This window comes from Aquarana catesbeiana, linkage group LG01, assembly GCF_042186555.1.
Source record: "Aquarana catesbeiana isolate 2022-GZ linkage group LG01, ASM4218655v1, whole genome shotgun sequence".
In the NCBI taxonomy this organism is placed as follows: Eukaryota; Metazoa; Chordata; class Amphibia; order Anura; family Ranidae; genus Aquarana; species Aquarana catesbeiana.
In genome coordinates, this window is record NC_133324.1 from 605791096 (window position 1) to 605814961 (window position 23866).

Sequence of the window (23866 nt, forward strand, 5' to 3'; positions counted from 1 at the left end):
CTCGGTTTGTGAGTGTTGTCTCGCAAAACGAGCAGAATTCAAGCCAATGGGGTGTGCAGTATCACATTTGGCCAGAGGTGCGGGGGCGCCGTGACACTCGGAACGGTTCAGAGCCATTCGGAAATACTTGGAAACACTTGGAAATACTCGGAAACACTCGGAAATACTCCGTTCCTGAGTGTTTGAGCCTTTCCGAAGGTTTCCGAGTTCAGCTGAGCTGTTCCCGAGTATTTCCAAGGCTCTCTGGCGCCCCCCACCTCTGGCCACATGTGGTATTGCATGCAATATGAGTCAACGCAGAACGAATTATCTTCATTTCCATTGACTTCTATGGGGAAACTCGCTTTGATATGCGAGTGCTTTGGATTACAACCATTCTCCTGGAACGGATTATGCTCGTAATCCAAGGTTCCACTGAATAGCAAAATGTAGAGGTGTATCCCAAATAGACAGGCTTCAAGGTTCCAGTGTTTATTGCACAAGTGAATAACACGAGTCTATAAAAGTTAGGGGCTTACCGGATTTCAGTGGCCCTCATTAAAGAGAAATCAAAGTAAAAGTCAAGTAAATATGTAATGGATCCACAAGACCTCCAATCCACTCACTGGAGTGAGTCACAACAAGGTACTGTGTGTCACAGCATGAGCGTTGAGCATTGAGGCTCCACATTTTTTGCCTTTGGAGATGAATAAAATGTTACCAATTCGAAGTTGGACCAATCCAGTACCCAGCATTAACATGTAATTTTAAGCTGGATTAAAGCATTTGTGTATCACCATACACTTTAAAGCTATATTGGGGAAATCTAACAGGGTTTGAAATAGTTGTGCCTTAATATTTGGAACTGTGTGATTCTATGCAGGTATTGAAGCTGTTCAACCATCAAAAGGTTGCAGGCTATGTACTCACCCTGGGGGATGTCTGATTTGTTGGTATCTGACAGAAGCAGCATTATAATCTTTGGGCATTGATCTTTGCAACTTGCTACACTTAGTGTCTTTATATTTTAGCCCAGCCTGCAACCTTTTGATGGTTGAACAGCTTCAATGTCTCCTAATAAATATGGTATTTGTTTATTTCCAGATGCAATGGGTTTTCTCTTATCCTCCAACATTCCAGCCTATCAAAGTAAGGCTTAAAAGGTGTGCGGCAATCCTATGAAATAAACAATTTTTTTTGTATTATTTTGAAATCTGCCTGCTCTCTCCCTCTGGAAAAAAGCAGACTATCAAAAAGGCTTCAAAAATCGACTGCTAATATGAACATTTTGGGACTTCAGTCTATAAAAAATTACATTGTTATTTGTTTAGTCAAGATGAAATGTGCATGCTCTCTACCTCTGACATAGCATCTTAGCTAAATAAAAGTACATTTTGCCCACCAAATTAGTTCTGTTTATTCTTTATTTCACTGTAATTTAGTTACATATAAGATATTGTTTAATACAAAGGAGATTGTTTAATGCAAGGAGTAGCAGAGCAAGGTAAAGTTTTGAATCTAATTCTGTAACAATGAGAACAGCTGTGTAGGCAAGGAGAGGCAGATACTGATGGTAGGGACTCAGTTATTAGACAGGCAAACAGGGTAATCTATCACAAAGACCACAATCATCTAACAGTTTCCTGTTTACTGGGTGCTTGGGTTGCAGATCTGGTTGACAGATTGTTTGGTGGGGCTAGGAAAGACCACGCTATAACTAAGAATTAAAAAAAGATTTTAGAGACTGTGGTACCAAGTTAACAGACAAGACCTCCACGTATTTTCAGAAATACTACCTGTGCCACAAACCACTTCAGAGAGGCAATGAGAGCTTAGGAAGCTGAATAAGTGGCTGAGGGGGAGGCTGAAACCCTTTTGAGGGAACAAAGGTTAGAAGGAATTGGCCACAGGGCATTCAAAACAACATGGTAATGTTTTCCTAAAGATAATTTGTCTGTTTTCACCCATCTAATTTTACTCATGCAGTCCACATGGAAAAAATTGGAAGCCAGTTTTGAGACAAAATTTGAATGAACATTAAAACTGCTGACTATGCAGCAAAATCAAGTTCTCAAAGTTTCACTGTTCATCATACCTAGAGTATAGCACGAAAGTGAGCATGAATGTACAATTTCAGTGTCTTAATTCCAGACAAAATCTAGAAATTTCACACTCAAACTGATGGACTTCCCAACTTTATATCTATATATCTGTTAATTCAACAACTTGGGGTAAAAGGACTCTTATAATTTAAACGGAGTATGAGTAAATCATCAAAATATACTTCTTATATCCTTTAATGTTTTTGTGCTGCAGTTGGCCATTTTAAATAAGTAATTTTAACAATGCCACAATCTGTTTGCATTCAAAGTTTAAAATAAAATTGCATGCAGGCAGCCCTTTATTACAGAAGAGTCTCTTCTGCAATAAGACAAAGTTACCCTGCCTGTTCATAGTCTTCTTTAAAATGTACGCTGAGCTGCACATGTGCACCACTGTTGTGGTGCTGAAATGAATGACTCCTGTGTGCATATGTAGAGGTCATCTCATTCCTAGCCTGCCGATCAAGAGGGTGAAAACCTGTTATCCAGTAGAAGCCAAGTGAGAACATGTCAGTGGTTGACGAGGGGTCTAACGATCGCGTGGCTAATTTGGCATCATAGAACCTTAGTGAAAATTTGTTATGACTTTTACATCATAATGTTCTTAACACCTATAATGTGATGTCTGGTTCTTGCATATGTCCTTTGCTTCAGATTTTCTATTAGTCCATATAGATTTTAAACAAATAAATATTTACCCTTTGAAAAAAATATCCTAGCTTTAGGACACCGTTATAATTTATAAGAACATTAGTCTGTTTGTCATTATTATAATACAGCATACAATATTCCTCTTAGAACCTTAAAATACCAAAAGGTAATGGACATGTAATTCTCTTTTCAAATGTAGACCTCAAAATCTATCATTTGGCTTTAATTTTAATTAGATATTTTGTTTGCAGTGTAATTTCTTTAAATAAGTAAACATATTTGCTAATTTATTTGAAATAAAGTATTATTCTTTTTTCTTTTTTTGCAGATTTTCATTATTTAAAAGGCTGGTCACTTTATAAATATGCCAGACGCAGCTGGCCATTTACCCTTCTACTATGGCAGCATATCCCGTGCTGATGCAGAAGAGTTTCTCAAGATGGCTGGAATGATTGATGGTCTTTTCTTGCTTAGGCAGTGCCTGCGAACTCTTGGTGGCTATGTTGTCTCTATGGTCTTCGATCTACACTTTTACCATTATCCTGTGGAGCGACAGCTAAATGGCACTTATGCTATATTTGGAGGAAAGCCTCATTGTGGGCCAGCTGAACTTTGTGAGTACTACTCTAAAGAAGCAGATGGGTTGTGCAGTGTCCTCCGGCGACCTTGCAATCGGCCAAGTGGGGTAGAATGCAAGCCTGGAGTTTTTGATAACATTCGAGATAACATGATGAGAGAATATGTGAGACAAACTTGGAATCTAGAGGTGAGTAAGAAAAGATTTTTGCATCAAACAGAAAATTTGTGTCATCTGTACTTTATTGGTTATGCAGCGCACCGCCAAAAGAGCCGCTGGTAGATTTGGTCTTATTCCCCCCTCGGAGCACACAAGGCCAGGCACACAGCATTTTTTTACATTTTTTCAGTGGCTCAAAGATCAGTCTAGGGTTTCTTTCCTGACACAAGCATGACAGCATACACAAATGAGATAGGCTCCACCCCTCACCCAATCAGGACTGGTTATACTAAATATAAATTAGTTTCCTACCCCAGGCGGCACTCTCTTTTTGTTCCTCAAATGCTCAACTGGTTATAGCTATGGATCAAAGAATTTTTTTATTTTTGCCCTCACCTTGCCGGATTCATCTGGCCAGCCGTACAGTTTCAGCCTCTTTCCTGTGATGAAGCCCCTCTGTTGGGTTGTAAAACTTCCAAACGAGGGAGACCCCCCCCAGGTCCAGGTACTGGGGGCTGGGATACTGGTCTCTGGATGCAAGTAAAACCGTTCTGCTTTGTGGTTGGGTTGGAACTGATCCAGTCTCTCCTCCCTGGTGAGTTGTGGCCCCACACACACATTTTTGTTAGTCTGGCTTTGGGTATGTTGGTTTCCCTTGCAAAGATGCTGGAATATTTTTGTCAGGGCTGCCCCCTTCCAAGATGCCTACTTGTCTGCTTCCTGTGGCTGGACTGCGCTTTCAGTCGGCAGGGAGCAGCAAGATGATGTTGGGGTAACTGCTGGCCTGCTGTAGAAGTGGCCCGGGAGCCCCATGCAGCTGCCTGGGAATGGATTGGTGGCCAGTTCAGGAATGGAGCCTATCCCATCCCCCCTTAGAGTCAGTCAGTGAGGGGTGCTGCACAGAGCAGGTAAGCTTTCCATGGGCTGTCATGGTGTGTCTGAATCATTATGCTATTAATATACAAGCTGCCAAAGTAGGTTAAACTTCTGTGTATAGTTCTGTCTGTTTCATTTGCTTCACAGGTTTTGTTTGTCTGTCTGTAGGACTACTAATGCATGAACTGATATACAGGTGTTTGCTGTTAACTCAGCAATGCCTGGCTTTACAGATTTGGGATCACTGTGTCAATGCTCTAATGCTTGGATTTGCTGTTTTTAACCTTTACAGGGCAGTCTCTTAGGGTAGGTGATCCTGCCAGGTATATTAACCCTTCATTGCGCTGCTTATGAGTGAGTGATGCTTCGGTATGGATGTCACTGCTATGCATTTATGTTGCTGTTATGCGTTTAAGGTCTGCTTTTGAGTGCAATGTGTTTAATGATTGCTATGCATTTACCTATTATGTCTAAATGCCAGCGTGAAAAATTCAGTGTTCTGCTTAAGTTACAGTGCTTTAAGTAATCGGTTTATTACACTACTATCTGTAATTGTTCCTGTCTAAGGGTTTAACCCTTGCTCACAGCATATAGGTCCATTTGCTGCTTCAATGTCTGCAAATAGGTGTGTGGATGGCCACTGATATTGTATTAAGGCTATGTCCTAGCCAGTACTTCCAGGTATTTATTATCACCACAAACCTGCAGCTCATATCTTGAGCCATAAGCTTACCCAGAGACCAGCCACGATCAATAAGGTGAGGGTCAGGTAAGTATGCTATCATAAAAAAAAAAAGAGTGTGTGGGCAGTATGGATTGTAAAACTCTCCAGCCCTTAAATACCAGCACCATTCCCCAAAGGAAAAGTGGCAACTTGTTCTTCCAACAGTGACAGGTCCTGTTTGGCTCTAAAAACTACCATGCATTCAAAGTACTGTCAGAAGGGGCAGACTAAAGGAAATCACACTAAGGACCATATTGGGCAGAATGGGGAGTGTGGTTAACTGACATGCCCGCCAATATACTATGCCAAATTGCATATCAGGTGGCAGTAAACACAAAGGCAGATGTGTTCACTCAAGTGCAAACTGACTGGGTGAATCTCAAGTCCCTAACTCTCAGGTACTAAGCTAATCAAACAGCTACGTTTGTTTAAAGGGTACCTCCTGCCTCAAAAACAGCAGGCCAATGAGCATTCATCAGATTGGCCCGATGTGTCTTCATGCTAACAGAGGATGCAAGATCCCCTCTGTAAAGCCCAACTTTTACTGTAGAGGCAGTTAGCTAAGCCAAGTAATCTTCATCAGACTAGCCAGAAGTGCCAGTCTGCCAGTGGATGCAATAGCCTTCGCAGAGGCATGGGAATCAGCAATCATACTACCATTAGGCAGTATGGTGTGTGTCCTGTGTTGGAGTTCACTTCAGTAGCCAAGGCTATTTGGTTCTCAGCAGATGAGTTGAAGGCAAACTTGGCCAGTAATACGCCTTTGTGGTGCTTGATCCATGAGTGAAATTGGAGTGACCAGCGAGGTAGTACAACCACTATGGAGGCAGCAAGCTGTTCCTCCTCCTATTCTGGGAGGGTAGTCAAGCCCTCTGGCTTAACCTACTGACTGTGTATACCTCTAAGTCGAATGGATTGTGATTTAAGATGGAATCGGTGATGTCCAGATCAGGGACTAATCCCTTAGGCTAATCACCTAGGCCCAGAACAAAGTGTGACAGGGCCTGAGAAGAGCTAGAGAAGGGATTGGAAGATCCATAGTCATCTTTGTTCGACTAAGCCCAAGTCTGCTCCTCTAGAGGAGCAGCAAAGTTCCTTTTCACTCAAGTGTGCCCAGTAGGTGTTACCTTGCAGAAATGAATGCAAATTTGGGCAGAAGGCTCAGGATTAGTGGGGCCTGTGCAGCACTTGTCTTTGTGATGTGATCTGTCTGCAACAAAACCTTGGGACAACAACGGACGATTCATGGTGTGCTGGCAAGTTGTACTTCGTGCAGTAAGAAAGTCAAAAGAAAGTCAATAGAACTCCTCTAATTACCACTATGGTTCTTTAGAGATATCAAGGCTTTAAGCAAATGTTACCAAATCTTGTCCAACAGGAACCATTGGTTCATTTTTCTTAGTCGGAAAGCAGATTTAGGCAAGGTATGGAACGAAGGATCAAGATCCAGAAAAAAAAAGAAGTCATATGGAGTCATTGAGAACAATCACTCAAACCATCAGATAAAGCAGCTACTCTTGATCTAGCTGATGTGTACATACGCACTTTGGTACACCCAGGCTTCTGAAAGTTTCACATTGGGTTCGTTCAACAACTTTTTGACCTTTCCACATACGCAAGACATTTTTCCAGAACATTGCTTCCAGGAGTGGCCATCTTGCAGAAGCAAGGGCTGCAGGTTCCTTATGCAAACAACAGCTGTGGGTGGCTCAACACCCTCCAGATCCTGGCAAACCCTGATTCAGAGGGAAGGCCAACTAATCTCATTATAATAATGACATTTTAGAGGTTCAAGAGAATACTGTAGAGTTGTCCTCACAGAGGTGACAGTATTAGGTCTTATGTAGAAGCAAGTCCTAGCTCTATCCCATCTGTTTGTATCCCATGGTCTCAAATGGTTGAAGTATGTCTGCAGTAATCCATGCAGTCGATTGGACACGCTGGAAGATTGAGAACATAACAATAACAATAACCTGGCCTTCTAATGTAGTGAAAGATTTGCTTCCTATTCCAGGGAAGATTACCCCACATATGGCACTAGTCCCGTTTGATGGTGGCTAAGGATAGTTAATCTTATCAACTTCAAGGCATACCAATCATCAAAGTCTATTTACTTTCTTGGTATTCACCTCAGTGACCTCCTAGCTCAAGGTCAATGACATAGGCCAATGGAGGACGAAGTGTCTAACATCAGGGGTACAGTGATTCCCAACTGGTGAAGTCGTTTGGACAACACAGCCTAGGAGGACTCAGTTATGCCCCAAACAGACGGCAATAGGTAATCTCCTATCATAATGGCAAGAAGTATCTCCCATTCGTTTGCCAACAGTAAAACATGTCTCATCTCATTGCTCTGTGTTCTGGCTTCCCAGAACTTCCTGTCAGATCCGGTAAAATATGAAGCCTTGGATGTCAAGGGTGAGTCCCTACACCAACAAGCGGTTCAATGAATCTAAACTTGGCAGTAAACTCAATGGTCAGGAAGGGCAGTTATTCCTGCAAGAGGAGCTTTCCAGAAGTGGAAGCAGTGGATCTACTAACATCCAGCTGGGTCGGCAGGTTAGCCTATATAGCCACCAGACTCGTTGATCTCCAAGCTCCTCATCAGGATCATAGTACATAGTTAGGCAGGTTGAAAAGTCCATCTAGTTCAACCAGGATCTGTAGTCATACAGCTGGGATAAGGGCAATAATGATCCGGCGGCCTTACAGGCCGTGGTGTCCTCAAAGTACAGTCTTTGGCCCAAGAACCTCCTATTCTATTCTTCCTGAGATCTCAGACCATACACAGTGGAGCCAAGGGTATCCAGATTCAGCGATGTTGGATCTAGCAACTGGGAGACTGAGTTAGGAAGGCTCATCGAGGGGTCTCACCACTATTATTTGAAACCTTGTGGAAACCAGGGGAACCTATGGCAAACTCCAGATTTACTATAACATGGGAAATCTCACAGAATTTAAGGATAGCATCTTCTGCTCCCAACTGCAAAGATTAAGATGGCTGCAAGTAATATAAGATAAGGGATTGAGCAGTAGTCAAGTCTTGGTCAGGTCCTCAATTCCAGAGATCCAGTGATCGCCGCACATCTGGGGGAATCAATTCCGAAAGGCCGGTACAGATCATTATTTTCCCTTTAAACTTGCAGTGCAACTAGTGTTGGGAAGGTTGTCCCACTCCTCCATTCTTCTGAACAAGACTACTTCAATAGGTTCAGTGACACTAAAGCAGTATTTCTTAAGGATATCACGTCTGGGAGAATTATTTCAGAGATCCAAGCATCAAGCGTTAAACTACCTCATTGCTACCATAACCAAACAAAATAGCTCTGGTTTCTTCCTCTCCAGCACCAGACGAGGGTCGGCATCCTTGCTTCTGGGTCAAGACATCACCCTTCCGGCATGTCCAAACTTAAATGTCAGTGTCACCACAAGCTGGAGTAATGGACTCTATGTGGAAGAAATACATGGGAGTGGCCCTTCTCTAAAAGGTCAGACAGTGGCCTCTTCAGGTCCGGCAGTATCAGAAGAAGACTTTTCACTGTCCACTAGGACAATGACATTATAGGTCAGAGTAACCTAAGGGGCTTATAGGACGAAAATAAATGCATCAATCTAGTGCAGAGCTCACTTTATCAGATGAGTGGCGTGCTCATGGGCAAAATTCAGTGGTCCAGAATTTTGCAGGATACCAACCACCAGGTTCATATACTATAAACCATTTATTTGCCTATTGCAAAGTCAATTAAGCAACATTGGAAGCAGGGGAGTTGACTTCAGTTCTGTTGATTCAAATGCTTCAGCATGGCCCTCCCTTATAGGTTTTGTTGGCGTGCTACATCCCATTCGTGTATGCTGTCATGCTTGTGTCAGGAAAATGGAAAATTGTATACTTACCTGATGGTAATTTTCCTTTCCTAATGCAAAGCATGACAGCATAGAGGTCCCTCCCCTGTGGGTTTCGCATTTGAGTATAGTTACGAGTTACGACTCATTTATATATAGTATAACCATTCTTGATTGGGCGAGGGGCGGAGCCTATCCCATTCGTGTATGCTGTCATGCTTTGCATCAGGAAAGGAAAATTACCATCAGGTAAGTATACAAATTTTTTTGTGGTTTTATTGGGGAACAATAAACACTTGGTGAGGAGCATGGGATACCCCAGAACTGAAAAAAATGTACAACTTGAAGACTGCTTGACTTCTGGCTGCTATGCACAAACGTCTGGCTGTATTGCACAACCTCTGGCTGCACTGCACAACTCCTCTCTGTATTGCACAAATCCTGGCTGTGGTGCACTTGTAAGAGAATTATCCCACTGGATCTCTAGGCCGACTGTGACCTATACTCCTTACAGAGTTTCAAAGCACCACACTGTCACTCTCTGCATCACTGGGGTCTTGTACCTACCTTTAGCCATTGCGACTGACGGCTTGTTATTCTCAATGAGCCACGAGGGCGCTGCTGAGTGCTGCTGTAGTTCATTGATCTTCCCGGACTTCAGTAACTGCCTGCCCGTATGTTAGGTATGGGCAGACAGCTATACTGACAGTCTGCAGAGGCCTGACATTGCACCGGCAATCTGCTGATCATGGGTGCAATGCAAGTATAATGCTTTACAGGTTCCTAAGAAAAAAAAAATAATACATGCACATTTTCTACCTGCAAAATAATGTGCATTTATTATTATTTTTTTAAAGATGAACTTAGCCTTTAACACTCCCTGTCCTAGGCAGACAACTGAACTGAGCAGCTTTGTCACCCTAGGGAAGGGAGTAATATGTTTACATAACACTGTTAGGACTGTATAACACCTCCCACTCTTCTGTATAACAGGAGGAGGTGTTTTTTAGTCCACTGAGACAGCAGGGAACAATGCTTCTTGGTAGCAATCCAGAGGCAGACAACACAGGAGGTTATCAGCTCACAAGATTTCTACCTGGATGAACAGTTTTTTTTTGTGCACTTGTCAAACAGATATAATAGAATTTCAATGATATATTTTACAGACCAAACAAGGGACACACAGATATAGGCTTATATAATAACTTTATAGCAGAACTACACTGCATCTGAGCACCACAAACCAAAAACTCTATCACTTTTTTGATAGTCCAAGCAAACTCACCTGTCCATCCATGTCTCCATGTTTTATTTTGGTGAAAATTCACTTTGAAAAACATCCCTAGAATTTGTGTCTATGGCCAATTTGAGTAAGGGCAGAAGATTCACGTAGCAGGCAGGGGAGATATACTTAGCTTAGAAAACCTCTCCTCCCCTCCCCTCCCGAAGACTCCTAGGATGTATGACATAATTTGCCTAGGCCTGGAAACAAATAAGTAGCTGAAGAAAAACAAAAACAAAAATGTTTAAAACCAGTAAATTTGGTATACTTTCATATCTATTTACTAATGCGAGTGAAGTTCTACTTTAATCAAGGTATATACGATTTCAAACACTGGCGTAGCGTGAAGGGGTGCAGGAGTTGCCCTAGCGACCCCGTATTTAGCTCCAGGGGGCCAGTGGCTCCCTGCTCTCATTGTACACGCTGTTTTTTTTTCAAACACAAAATCCTGGAAACATAATCCAGGTCCGATCCGCCTTGTGTCTCCCAGGGCCCCAGCTGAGCTCTGTAATCCTGTCCAGAGCTTCTAGTTTGCCTTTTTCCCAGACCCCAGACCACACCCCTCTCCTTTTCTCATTGGCTGCAGACGAGAGTTTTGTAATGTAAACGATCCTAAAACCTCCTAAGGGGGCCCCCTCCCCCCACCAACCTGAAATGGGGACTGATGTTGAGAGGTACTCTGATGTAATGGAGGGGGCTCTGATGTAATGATGGGGGCTCTGATGTGATGATGGGGGCTCTGATGTGATGATGGGGACTCTGATGTATTGGAGGGGGCTCTGATGTAATGGGGGGGCTCTGATGTTATAATGGGGCTCAGATGTTATAATGGGGGCTCTGATGTGATGGAGGGGGCTCTGGTATAATGGAGGGGGCTCTGATGTGATGGAGCTGGCTCTGATGTGAAATGGGGACTCTGATGTCTTGGAGGGAGCTCTGATGTGATGATGGGAACTCTAATGTTATAATGGGGGCTCTGATGTGATGGAAAGGAAGCCCATGCTGGAACCAAAAATTTAACAGCTAAAGACAGGCCAGGTTATAAGCAGAAAACAGTCGGTGAGAGAGACTGACCTGAAGGAAAGAAGGGAGTTGGACACTATCAAAACTACAAATTATCTTCTCTTGTTTCTATTCTTATTTCCTGTGAAGGAACTACTTGCATTGGCATCAGTAAAACCATTAAAGAACATCTTTTTAGGTACACCTCTAAAAATATACACTGGTAGTATCCAGAAACAGCCTGTGAGAGAGGCTGATTAAAAAGGAGCACCTCTGCCGGAACCAAAAACAGATAAATACAGATAAAAAGTCAGGCTCTGTTATAGGCAGGAAACACTCTGTGAGAGAGACTGACCTGCAGGTGAGCCTAGGGGAAAAGGTGCAAGCAGCCAGGGAGGCAAGGTATCCATCGAACACCATAAAAATTTTAAATACCACATATATAAAACATCAATATGAAGGGGAAGCTGGGGAGAGAAGCGGGAGTGAACCCCCCAAAGTAAATGCTAGCCCAGGGATAATCAAAAAATACATGACACCAGAAGTAGGCAAGGAAAGCCCGGGAAAACAAACGGGGGACTCTAGAACTGGACAGGGCAGATTATCTGTGGGAGCAAACAGCTCAATGACCATTAACGGAGAGCAGGAAAATGATACAGAATTAAGAACAAAAAGTCAACTTCCAACGAATGATGAAATGGCAGAGATGTTCTCCAGACTAGAACTATCCTTAAAAGGGGAAAAGACAACATTGCACGGAGCTCTGAACCAAATCTTAAAGCGAGTGGAAGAAACAGAAGAAAAACTAGAAGTACAAGTCCTAAAAATAAAAGAACTTAAGGAACAGATGGAGGAACTTATCCATGAGGATCAGACAGGGTTCATGCCCGGCAAGGGCACCGACATCAATTTGCGGAGACTGCAGCTTAACCTGTCTGCCTCTCACGATAATGCTGGTTCTAGAGTCATTGCCTCACTCGACGCCGAGAAGGCATTCGACTCGGTCGAGTGGGGCTATCTTTGGAAAGTTTTGGGTAGGTTTGGGTTTGGCCCTCACTTTTTGCGCTGGCTACAGTTGCTCTATGCCAGGCCCTCGGCCTGTGTTAGGACCAGTGGTGGGATCTCTGAGGGTTTTTTGTTACAACGGGGTACGCGGCAGGGTTGCCCTCTTTCTCCTTCCTTGTTCGCCCTGGCGTTGGAGCCTTTGGCCATCCTTCTCAGGGCGTCCAGGGAGGTGGAGGGGCTGCGGATCGGTCCTTTGGAGGAGAAGGTGTCATTGTACGCCGATGATGCGCTTTTATATTTACGAGACGCAGGCTCCTCTCTGTGGGCGGCCCTGGAGTTATTCGATGAATTCGGCCGGTTCTCGGGGGTTTGGATAAATTGGTCCAAATCAGTTCTGTTCCCTCTTGACCCCTTGGCCCGGGTGACGGCGGCCCCCACTCAACTGCAATGGGTCTCAAGCTTCAAGTATCTTGGTATTAGAATAAGTCGTGATCCCTTGGAGTTTCATGAACTCAATATCCGTCCGGTTCTGTCACAACTTAGAGCTCGTTGTGCCGCTTGGGGCAACCTTCCGCTTAATCTGCTAGGACGCATTAACCTGATAAAGATGGTTTTTCTCCCAAAATTCAATTATTTGTTTAGGAACTCCCCGGTGTGGATACCGAACAAATTTTTCAAAGAACTGGACAGCTGTATTGGATCCTTTATCTGGAGGGGGTCTACCCCTCGGCTGGCGCGGTTTACTCTATCTCTTCCTCCGAGGTGCGGGGGCTTGGCGTTGCCTAATTTTCGGGTCTATTATTGGGCGGCCATATTGGTCTCGGTCCGTTGGTGGTTCCTCCGATCTAGGGCGAATGCGGCGGTGTGCCTGGAGGCGACTCTTCTGGGTTCCCTGGGAGATCTCGCAAATCTGGTTTATCGGGGACCTGGGGCCTATGCTGATCTTCCACTCCCAACTAGAACGACACTTAGGGTGTGGGCAGTAGCCAGGAAGAGGTTTCTTAAAATTGGACAATGGTCACCATTTCAGCCTCTGTGGGGTAACACTAATTTCCCGCATTTAAGTACGATTCCGGATCCGCAGGTTTGGGCAAAATTTGGAATAAAGACCCTTCGGGATATTATGCCTGCAGGGCATCTATTGACATACAAGGATCTCTCTACCAAATTTAAATTACCCGGGTGGATGTACTTCAGATACCAACAGCTACGCCATGCAGTGCGCGCACAGTTTTCAGGCCCTGTTGTCTTGTCCATGGACCCCATAGAGGAACTACTGGCTCAGGAATCTCTTTCCAAACCTCTCTCCTCCCTTTATCTGGCATTGCTTAGTCTGGAATCTCCTGGTTTGGAGAAGCTGTGGGAGTCCTGGAAAGCCGACATACCCACCTTGGAGAGAGAGGAGTGGAACGACTGCTTTGAGGAGGGTTTTGGGTTAGTCATCTCTTCAAAAGATAAGGTAATCCAGGCCAAGTTTCTTCACAGAGTGTACTACACTCCGCAGCGTTTGCACAGACTGTACCCCTCGAGGGACCCTATATGTGGTAGATGTGGGAGAGATGTAGGGACATATCTTCATATGTTCTGGACTTGTCCGGTGGTGAGTGGGTTCTGGGCTGCAGTGTTTGAGGCCATTAATGAGCGCCTTGGGTTGTCATTGATACAGACACCGGAGTTGGCATTATTGGGAGTGCTGGGGGATGAACAGATGCCAAGGTATACTAAACTTCTTATCGGTTTTCTACTATATTATGCAAAAAAGGCTATTCTGCTTAGATGGACGTCTACATCCCCCCCCACCATGTCGTTATGGGAAGACATAATTAACAAAGCTCTACCACTGTATAAAATAACATACTTAAATAGGAAATGCCCCAAAAAGTTTGAGGGTATCTGGTCGCCTTGGACGGCATAGGGTCAGTAATGCTTGTTCCTTGATAGGAGGATGGTGCTGGGGCTGACTGGTGGTCTGGGCTGCTTGGGCTTCCCTCCCCTCTCCCCCCCCCCATCGCCTCCTTCCTCCTCCCCTCCCCCCCACTTCCCTCCCCTGTCCCCTCTTTCCCCCCCCCTTTTTTTTTCACTCATCTTGCTTACTTCAATTTTTTTTTTTTTTGACTGTGAGGCAATTTAAAGGGGATCCCCTCCTGATCTATCAATAAGTGTGTACTATCGCGGAATTGCATTGAATTACTGCCATAATTGAATTGTAGTTTGAAGTCTTTGATGTTTTTCTCACTAATACATCCTGTATGTGTAACGTGTAAGAAGATTCATGATGTATGTCTGATTTCGACTCCCTGGTTGATTTGTACCATGCTGTTTATCTATCAATAAAACGAGATTTTAACCGTGAAAAAAGGAACAGATGGAGGAGCTGCAGCAGGAACAGAGGTATATGAGGTACAAAATAGAAGATCAGGCAAGCCGTAACAGAAGGGAAAACCTAAGAATACGGCGCCTACCTGAGATACAGGGAGAAATTCTACAACATAAAATGGACAAAGTATTTGGCCCACTGTTGGGAAGGGCATCAACAGAAAGAAATCATATTTGAAAGAGTACACAGAATTAGAAAACCAGCGGATATTGCAGGAGAAATTCTTAGAGATGTGATCCTGAGATTCCAGAACTATAAAGATTAAGAACAGATATGGCAAAGCCTCAAAGCCAAACACCCCGCAAAACAAGAAGAAAAGGACGCTAAAAACACGAAGGAAAGGACAAAGAATCGCAAGGCAGGAGGGAGTGGTGGGCCTTGGATCATTGGTCAAGGAATGACCAGAATTCCCATAAAGACGGGGGGGGGGGGTAGAAGGAGTTTTTTTTTCTTTTGGAAATAGGAATGTAGTGGAGCTGCCAATCTCTCTGGGCTCGCTGAACTCCCCACCAAATTAGAAATCACCAGTATGTGGATTTAACTATCCTGAATTTAAATTCGGGAAGAGTAAAGAAAATAGGATTGGGAGAGGGGAGTACAGCAAGCAAAGATGACCGCAGTGAACTTTCTGACGTATAATGTACGGAGGTTAAACACATATACAAAAAGAAATAACATTTTAAGAGAAATTAATCAACTCTCTGGAGAGGTAGTCTTTCTGCAGGAGACTCATATCTCCCACAAAACAACTATATTATTAAGCTCAAAGGTTTTTCCAAGAGATTCTACAACAAAACGGGCTAAGGGAGTTGCAGTTGGGTTTGCCAGAGGAGTAAGGTTCACGCTAAAAGAGAGGCAGGTGGATCCTGAAGGGCTTTACCTGTTCCTGAGGGGGAGACTAAACTAGGTAGATTATACCCTGGGAAACATCTATTGCCCAAATAAGAACCCAATAAAATATTTAAATGCAGTTATTGAGAAACGAATGAAGTTCAAAAAGGGGGAGTTATTATAGCAGGTGATTTTAATTACTGTATGCAACCTGAGATAGATAGTACGTCCCGGGTGCAGGGGATCAGGAATGCTAGATAGAAGATATTAAAAAAGAAATTGCATCAGAACCAGCTGATGGATGCATGGAGGATACAACATGCGAAAACACCAGCCTGTACATTTCACTCCCCTGTACATGGGACGTACTCAAAAATAGATTATTTTCTGATTCAGTGATTAGTACAAATATAGAAGTCACATCTTTCTCAGACCATGCCCCAGTAACAATGAAAATGAGGATAAGTAGGGCCCAAGAGAGGGTTCATTTATGGAGACTAAACAAAGAACTAATCCAGGAAAATGAAGCGGAGTGTAGGATAAGAAAAGAATTAGAACATTACTTAGAACATTACTTTAAAACTAATGATACAGAAGAGGTAAAGGCGGTGACACTGTGGGAGGCCTACATAAGAGGAATCCTGATAGCAATGGGGAAAAAAAAAGGAAAGAATAAGGAAAAGGGAAGTATTAATGAAAGAAACATATGATTTAGAACAGCAACATAAAAAAACAGCAGAGAAAGAAGTGTATAAGGAGCTCACCATACAAAGGGATGAATTAAAAGAACTAATAGAACAAGAAACCTGTAGTACTTACAATAGAATTAAGAAAAAGAGGTATATAGGAGGGAACAAAACGCTTAAGTACCTGGCTTGAGTACTGAAAAGAAAAAAAACCCTCAAAATTATATAGAGAAAATCCAAAGTAGTACAGGGGAAATGGTTTTTACTACAAAGGGGATAGCAGATGTATTTCAAAAATATTATGAAGAACTGTACTCAGTAAAACAGAGACCCTAGAGCAGGGAAAAGAGAGGAGAGAGAAAATGATAATGTTCCCGAGGGAAGTAAGTCTAAATAAAATCTCAGAAGACAGATTAAGCACCCTAGAAGAACCCATTACAAAAGAAGAAATAGGTAGGATCCTAAAAGATACAGGGAAAAGTCCAGGCCCAGATGGGCTGACAATATTTTAGTATAAGAGGTTCTATAAGAGGTGGAAATATTAATCCCTAGATTATGTACGTATATTAATGGGATAGGATCGAGTTGGGAGATGAGAAGGGATGCCCTAGCAGCGCTTATTACAATTATCCCAAAGGATGGGAAACACGCTACCCTGTGTTCAAGTTACAGACCTACCTCATTGCTATGATACGGAATTCAGATACAAAACTATTCGTTAAGGTTCTAGTGAGTAGGATGAAAACGGTAATGAACGACTTGGTCCATGCGGACCAGGTCGGATTCATTCCAGGAAGGAAAGGGAGGGATAATGGGGTTAGAGCACTGTTACTCACGCATGAAATAAAAAGATGTGGGTCCCCAGGACTACTACTCTCAATAGACGCGGAAAAAGCGTTTGATAGGGTAGACTGGGGATTCATGATGAAGACACCGGAGGTAATGGGAGTAGGCCCAAAGATGACCAACTGGATTGAAGCATTGCACAACCATCCAATAACTAGGGTAAAGGTCAATGGGTCAGTGTCTATGCCCTTTGAGATGCAAAACAGAACCAGACAGGGTTGTCCCCTGTCCCCCCTGTTGTTCGTTCTCTCGCTGGAGCCACTTCTGGCGGCGGCCATACAGAGTCCAGACATAGGGGCAATGGATCAGAATTGGAGATGAAGAGCACAAACTGTGGAGTAAAAATAACACTATCTGAAGACAATATACCAAGTAAATTTTATCCCGCTCCTGAATGAAATAAAAATGGAAATAAAACTGCAACAGGATACCTCTCCTGGTTAGGCAAGATTATTATTTTTAAAATGGCAATTTTGCCTAAGATTACGTATAAAAAGCAGATGCTGCCAATCCCCCTCCCACAAGCATACTTTAATACATTAAAAACATTATTACTTAGGTTTATATGGCAGAAAAAGAAGCCAAGCATAAGCCTCGTGATACTGAACAAAGACAAAAAACGAAGGGGGGCTGAGGGTGCTATTAAAACATACTATAATGCAATATTACTATCACAGGTGTTAGAATGGGTAAAAACGAACAAGGAAAAAGTACAGGGTTCAGAGAAATAAGCAAAAATGCAAACGTTATCACAAAGAAAATTTTGGTAATTTGGGACTTGATGCACATGAAGGAAAATGGGAATTTAATTCACCCTTGATACCATTAAAAGAAACTAACTTTTTTTCCCTGGTATCAATGGAAGGTTTGGGACTTTAAGTGAGGCACGGGGTAGTACCTCCATCCCGGGTTCAAAGAAACAAGAGGGGCGGTGGGACTTTAAATGAGACAGCTGACAGATTGGGGTTGAGATACAAAATTCAATTTATTGCATATGACGCATATTGATGTGTATACACGTAAAATAGCCTGTGCATGTGCACCAAGCATGTCCTATGAAATACATGCATATGAACAAACAATACAAAATCTCAACAATAAATAGATGATACACATATCCTAAAATTGTTGTACATATGATGCTGGGAAAACACAAGATAACATGATGTAAAATTAGTCTAAAAATTGATGCGTAAATATTCATAAAAGTGGAGTCCTATAGAACGCACAGTGGCTGCATCCATAATGCCCGACGCATTTCTGTGAAATACACTTCTTCAGGGGCGGATGCTATAGGATATCTGAAATAACAAGGTAAAATGGTATCAAGAAGTAGGCTAAATAGCAGCCAGAAAAGACAGACAAGTCAGTTTCTGGATACTTACATATGTGACAAAGCATGGTGAGATACAGATACTGGGTCAAAAGACATTGCTCTTCCCCGGAGCTGAGGCGACAAAAAATCCAACACATGACAGGCGCAAACAGGCGTCATCCACTCAGTGCATACCAACCTCTCCAAAAAGTGACCAATAATTTCCAAATAATGGGAAGCATATCTGAAATGGATAAGTAGATCCACTATGATATACCAAAATTATTGAACTAGGGTAAAAATAAAAGTAAAAACTCAAGGAAAATGGTCGAGCAATGTTACCTTCGAGTACTAAAGACAGGAGCTTCCCAAAGTTATGACATCTGCATGTATGTGGAGAGGAGGACTGCACGAGGGGAGACGCCTGATATGCAGCCCACCTGCGCCGGCGATTGCCGCCAACGTCACGCTGAGCCGACGAGGCATGGGGCGGGGCCCCTGCCTGGGCGGTGGAAGTCCGCCCATGACTGGCGTCACCACGTCCAGCCAGGTCGGGAGGATGGAAAAAAGTTTGCTCCCGTACAACGGCGTCAACCAATGACGTCATGCGCAGGAGCGATGCGTAGCGCCGATGCGCGGTGCGGCACCCGCCCAACCCCCCACACCAAACCAACCCTCCCTGGGGTGAACGTGGAGGGGATGGGGGGGCCCGCAGGGCGCATCGCAGCTCCGGGTATAAACAAAACACTGGCCCAGAGCTGGCCACCATGCTGGAAGATGTATGTAATTAACCCAGAAAATACAACAAAATGTTGCAAAAAAGTGTGTGTGTACCAAAAGGTACCCTAACACACACTCTCAAAACCTCAAATAAAGCTAGGCAGGGGATAACTGCCTGCTACTGTCAGCTGTCTCCATCCCTGGTATCAAGTATCAATGGAAGGTTTGGGACTTTAAGTGAGGCACGGGGTAGTACCTCCATCCCGGGTTCAAAGAAACAAGAGGGGCGGTGGGACTTTAAATGAGACAGCTGACAGATTGGGGTTGAGATACAAAATTCAATTTATTGCATATGACGCATATTGATGTGTATACACGTAAAATAGCCTGTGCATGTGCACCAAGCATGTCCTATGAAATACATGCATATGAACAAACAATACAAAATCTCAACAATAAATAGATGATACACATATCCTAAAATTGTTGTACATATGATGCTGGGAAAACACAAGATAACATGATGTAAAATTAGTCTAAAAATTGATGCGTAAATATTCATAAAAGTGGAGTCCTATAGAACGCACAGTGGCTGCATCCATAATGCCCGACGCGTTTCTGTGAAATACACTTCTTCAGGGGCGGATGCTATAGGATATCTGAAATAACAAGGTAAAATGGTATCAAGAAGTAGGCTAAATAGCAGCCAGAAAAGACAGACAAGTCAGTTTCTGGATACTTACATATGTGACAAAGCATGGTGAGATACAGATACTGGGTCAAAAGACATTGCTCTTCCCCGGAGCTGAGGCGACAAAAAATCCAACACATGACAGGCGCAAACAGGCGTCATCCACTCAGTGCATACCAACCTCTCCAAAAAGTGACCAATAATTTCCAAATAATGGGAAGCATATCTGAAATGGATAAGTAGATCCACTATGATATACCAAAATTATTGAACTAGGGTAAAAATAAAAGTAAAAACTCAAGGAAAATGGTCGAGCAATGTTACCTTCGAGTACTAAAGACAGGAGCTTCCCAAAGTTATGACATCTGCATGTATGTGGAGAGGAGGACTGCACGAGGGGAGACGCCTGATATGCAGCCCACCTGCGCCGGCGATTGCCGCCAACGTCACGCTGAGCCGACGAGGCATGGGGCGGGGCCCCTGCCTGGGCGGTGGAAGTCCGCCCATGACTGGCGTCACCACGTCCAGCCAGGTCGGGAGGATGGAAAAAAGTTTGCTCCCGTACAACGGCGTCAACCAATGACGTCATGCGCAGGAGCGATGCGTAGCGCCGATGCGCGGTGCGGCACCCGCCCAACCCCCCACACCAAACCAACCCTCCCTGGGGTGAACGTGGAGGGGATGGGGGGGCCCGCAGGGCGCATCGCAGCTCCGGGTATAAACAAAACACTGGCCCAGAGCTGGCCACCATGCTGGAAGATGTATGTAATTAACCCAGAAAATACAACAAAATGTTGCAAAAAAGTGTGTGTGTACCAAAAGGTACCCTAACACACACTCTCAAAACCTCAAATAAAGCTAGGCAGGGGATAACTGCCTGCTACTGTCAGCTGTCTCCATCCCTGGTATCAAGTATCAATGGAAGGTTTGGGACTTTAAGTGAGGCACGGGGTAGTACCTCCATCCCGGGTTCAAAGAAACAAGAGGGGCGGTGGGACTTTAAATGAGACAGCTGACAGATTGGGGTTGAGATACAAAATTCAATTTATTGCATATGACGCATATTGATGTGTATACACGTAAAATAGCCTGTGCATGTGCACCAAGCATGTCCTATGAAATACATGCATATGAACAAACAATACAAAATCTCAACAATAAATAGATGATACACATATCCTAAAATTGTTGTACATATGATGCTGGGAAAACACAAGATAACATGATGTAAAATTAGTCTAAAAATTGATGCGTAAATATTAATAAAAGTGGAGTCCTATAGAACGCACAGTGGCTGCATCCATAATGCCCGACGCGTTTCTGTGAAATACACTTCTTCAGGGGCGGATGCTATAGGATATCTGAAATAACAAGGTAAAATGGTATCAAGAAGTAGGCTAAATAGCAGCCAGAAAAGACAGACAAGTCAGTTTCTGGATACTTACATATGTGACAAAGCATGGTGAGATACAGATACTGGGTCAAAAGACATTGCTCTTCCCCGGAGCCGAGGCGACAAAAAATCCAACACATGACAGGCGCAAACAGGCGTCATCCACTCAGTGCATACCAACCTCTCCAAAAAGTGACCAATAATTTCCAAATAATGGGAAGCATATCTGAAATGGATAAGTAGATCCACTATGATATACCAAAATTATTGAACTAGGGTAAAAATAAAAGTAAAAACTCAAGGAAAATGGTCGAGCAATGTTACCTTCGAGTACTAAAGACAGGAGCTTCCCAAAGTTATGACATCTGCATGTATGTGGAGAGGAGGACTGCACGAGGGGAGACGCCTGATATGCAGCCCACCTGCGCCGGCGATTGCCGCCAACGTTACGCTGAGCCGACGAGGCATGGGGCGGGGCCCCTGCCTGGGCGGTGGAAGTCCGCCCATGACTGGCGTCACCACGTCCAGCCAGGTCGGGAGGATGGAAAAAAGTTTGCTCCCGTACAACGGCGTCAACCAATGACGTCATGCGCAGGAGCGATGCGTGGCGCCGATGCGCGGTGCGGCACCCGCCCAACCCCCCACACCAAACCAACCCTGGGGAAAGGGAGATTGTTTGGGGAATGGATTAAACAAGAAGACGCAAAAGATATCACGAGGAAGGGTAAAATATACGTTACAGGAGTTAAAACAAAAAAATTAGTTAACGGTAATAGACGAATGGCGGTACTCCCAGCTGAAACATTTTGTTACATCACTGCCCCAGCCAGTAAGATCCCAGGAGGACTTATGACCGTTTTAGCGGTTATGCATGACAGAAGGAACAAAGAGGGGAATCTCAAGGATCTACAAAGTGCTTATGAGATTGGAGGGGCCGGAAATACTGCCATTCATAACAAAGTGGAAAGATGAACTGGGGAAGTTAGAGAAAGATCAGGATTTTGGGAAAATTTTTAAGATGACACATTCCACGGCAATAGATAGTAACACTATCGAAATGAATTACAAATGTTTAGCATGCTGGTACATAACACCGGATAAGGCAAATAAATATCAAAAGGAAGTCTCACGACTATGCTGGCGGGAGTGTGGGGAGGTGGGAACGATGGCCCATATATGGTGGACGTGCCCAAAAAATTTAAAACTATTGGAGAGAGATGTTGCAGGTAATTAAAGGGTTGGCTAAAATAGAGATTGTGGAAGATCCATGGAGGTGTTTGTTTCATGGGGTAAGAATGCCAATCAAACATTACCTGAGAACATTGTTTCCCCATCTAATGCATGCAGCTAAAAATGTAATACCCCGGCAATGGCAGGGGAAGGAAAGACCTAAGATTGGAAGCTGGTGTAGAAAGGTAGACGAGATTTACTATATGGAATATCTCAGGTTTTGTGGAGAGGAGGAAATAGACCGATTTAAAAGTAAATGGAAGATCTTGAGAGAGTTTAAGCAGTGAAGGAGATATGTAGAATTAAAGAGAGCAGAGGAAGGGATCAGGTCGGGAGTAAGGGCAGGGTTTTAGCAATAAAAAGGGGAGGGGGAATTAATTAAGGTACTAGTATTTGGTGGATGTTAAGTGATGCAATTTTATACTTGGATATTTACTTGTCATTTAAAAAAAACACAATAAAGATATTGAAAAAAAAAAATAATGGGGGCTCTGATGTGATGGAGGGGGCTCTGATGTAATGGAGGGGACTCTGATGCGATGAAGGGGGCTCTAATGTGATGGAGGGGGCTCTTGTGTGATAATGGGGGCTCTGATGTGATAATGGGGCTCTGATGTGATAGATGGAGGGGGCTCTGATGTGATGGAGGGGGCTCTGATGTGATGATGGGGACTCTGATGTGAAATCTGGGCTCTGATGTGAAATGGGGGCTCTGATGTGATAATGGGGGCTCTGATGTGATGAAAGGGGTTCTGATGTGATGAAGGGGGCAATGATGTGATAATGGGGGCTCTGATGTAATGAAGGGGGCTCTGATGTGATGAAGGGGAATCTGATGTGATGATGGGGACTCTGTTGTGATGAAGAGGGCTCTGATGTAATAGAGCCTCTGATGTGATAATGGGAGCTCTGATGTGATGAAGGGGGCTCTGATGTGATGAAGGGAGCTCTGATGTAATGGAGGGGGTTCTGATGTAATGGATGGGACTCTGATGTGAAATGGGGGCTCTGATGTGATGAAGGGGGCTCTGATGTGATGAAGGGGGCTCTGATGTGACGGAGGGGGATCTGATGTGACGGAGGGGGATCTGATGTGACGGAGGGGGATCTGATATGACGGAGGGGTTTCTGATGTGACGGAGGGGACCCTGATGTGATGGAGGGGACTCTGATATGATAATGGGGGCTCTGATGTGACAATGGGGGCTCTGATGTGACAATGGGAGCTCTGATGTGATGGAGGGGGCTCTGATGTGATAATGGGGGCTCTGATGTGATGGATGGGATTCTGATGTGAAATCTGGGCTCTGATGTAATGGAGGGGGGTCTGATGTGATAATAGGGGCTCTGATGTGAAATGGGCGCTCTGATGTGATAATGGGGACTCTGTCCATTGCTCTACTGACTGACAATATCCACTAAGGTGGGAAGTTTAGATTTTTGCAGCCTCATTTGTTTTATTCTTTCTCTCAGACCCCTTGCACACTGAGGCAGTTTTTTGGCATTTTAGCGCTAAAAATAGCGCCTGTAAAGCTCCTGAAAACTGCCTCTCATGCCTCCCCAATGTGAAAGCCTGA

The 23866-nt window shown here is 43.9% G+C and overlaps 1 protein-coding gene across 1 annotated transcript in view; it reads left to right on the forward strand.

Moving 5' to 3' along the window:
• ZAP70 (zeta chain of T cell receptor associated protein kinase 70) overlaps positions 1-23866 on the forward strand; it is a 148440-nt gene that overhangs the window by 51432 nt on the left and 73142 nt on the right. Inside the window, exon 2 of the mRNA XM_073599211.1 lies at positions 3061-3498. Coding sequence (XP_073455312.1) covers positions 3097-3498 — 402 coding nt within the window. The 5' untranslated portion in view covers positions 3061-3096. The remainder of the gene's footprint in view (positions 1-3060; positions 3499-23866) is intronic.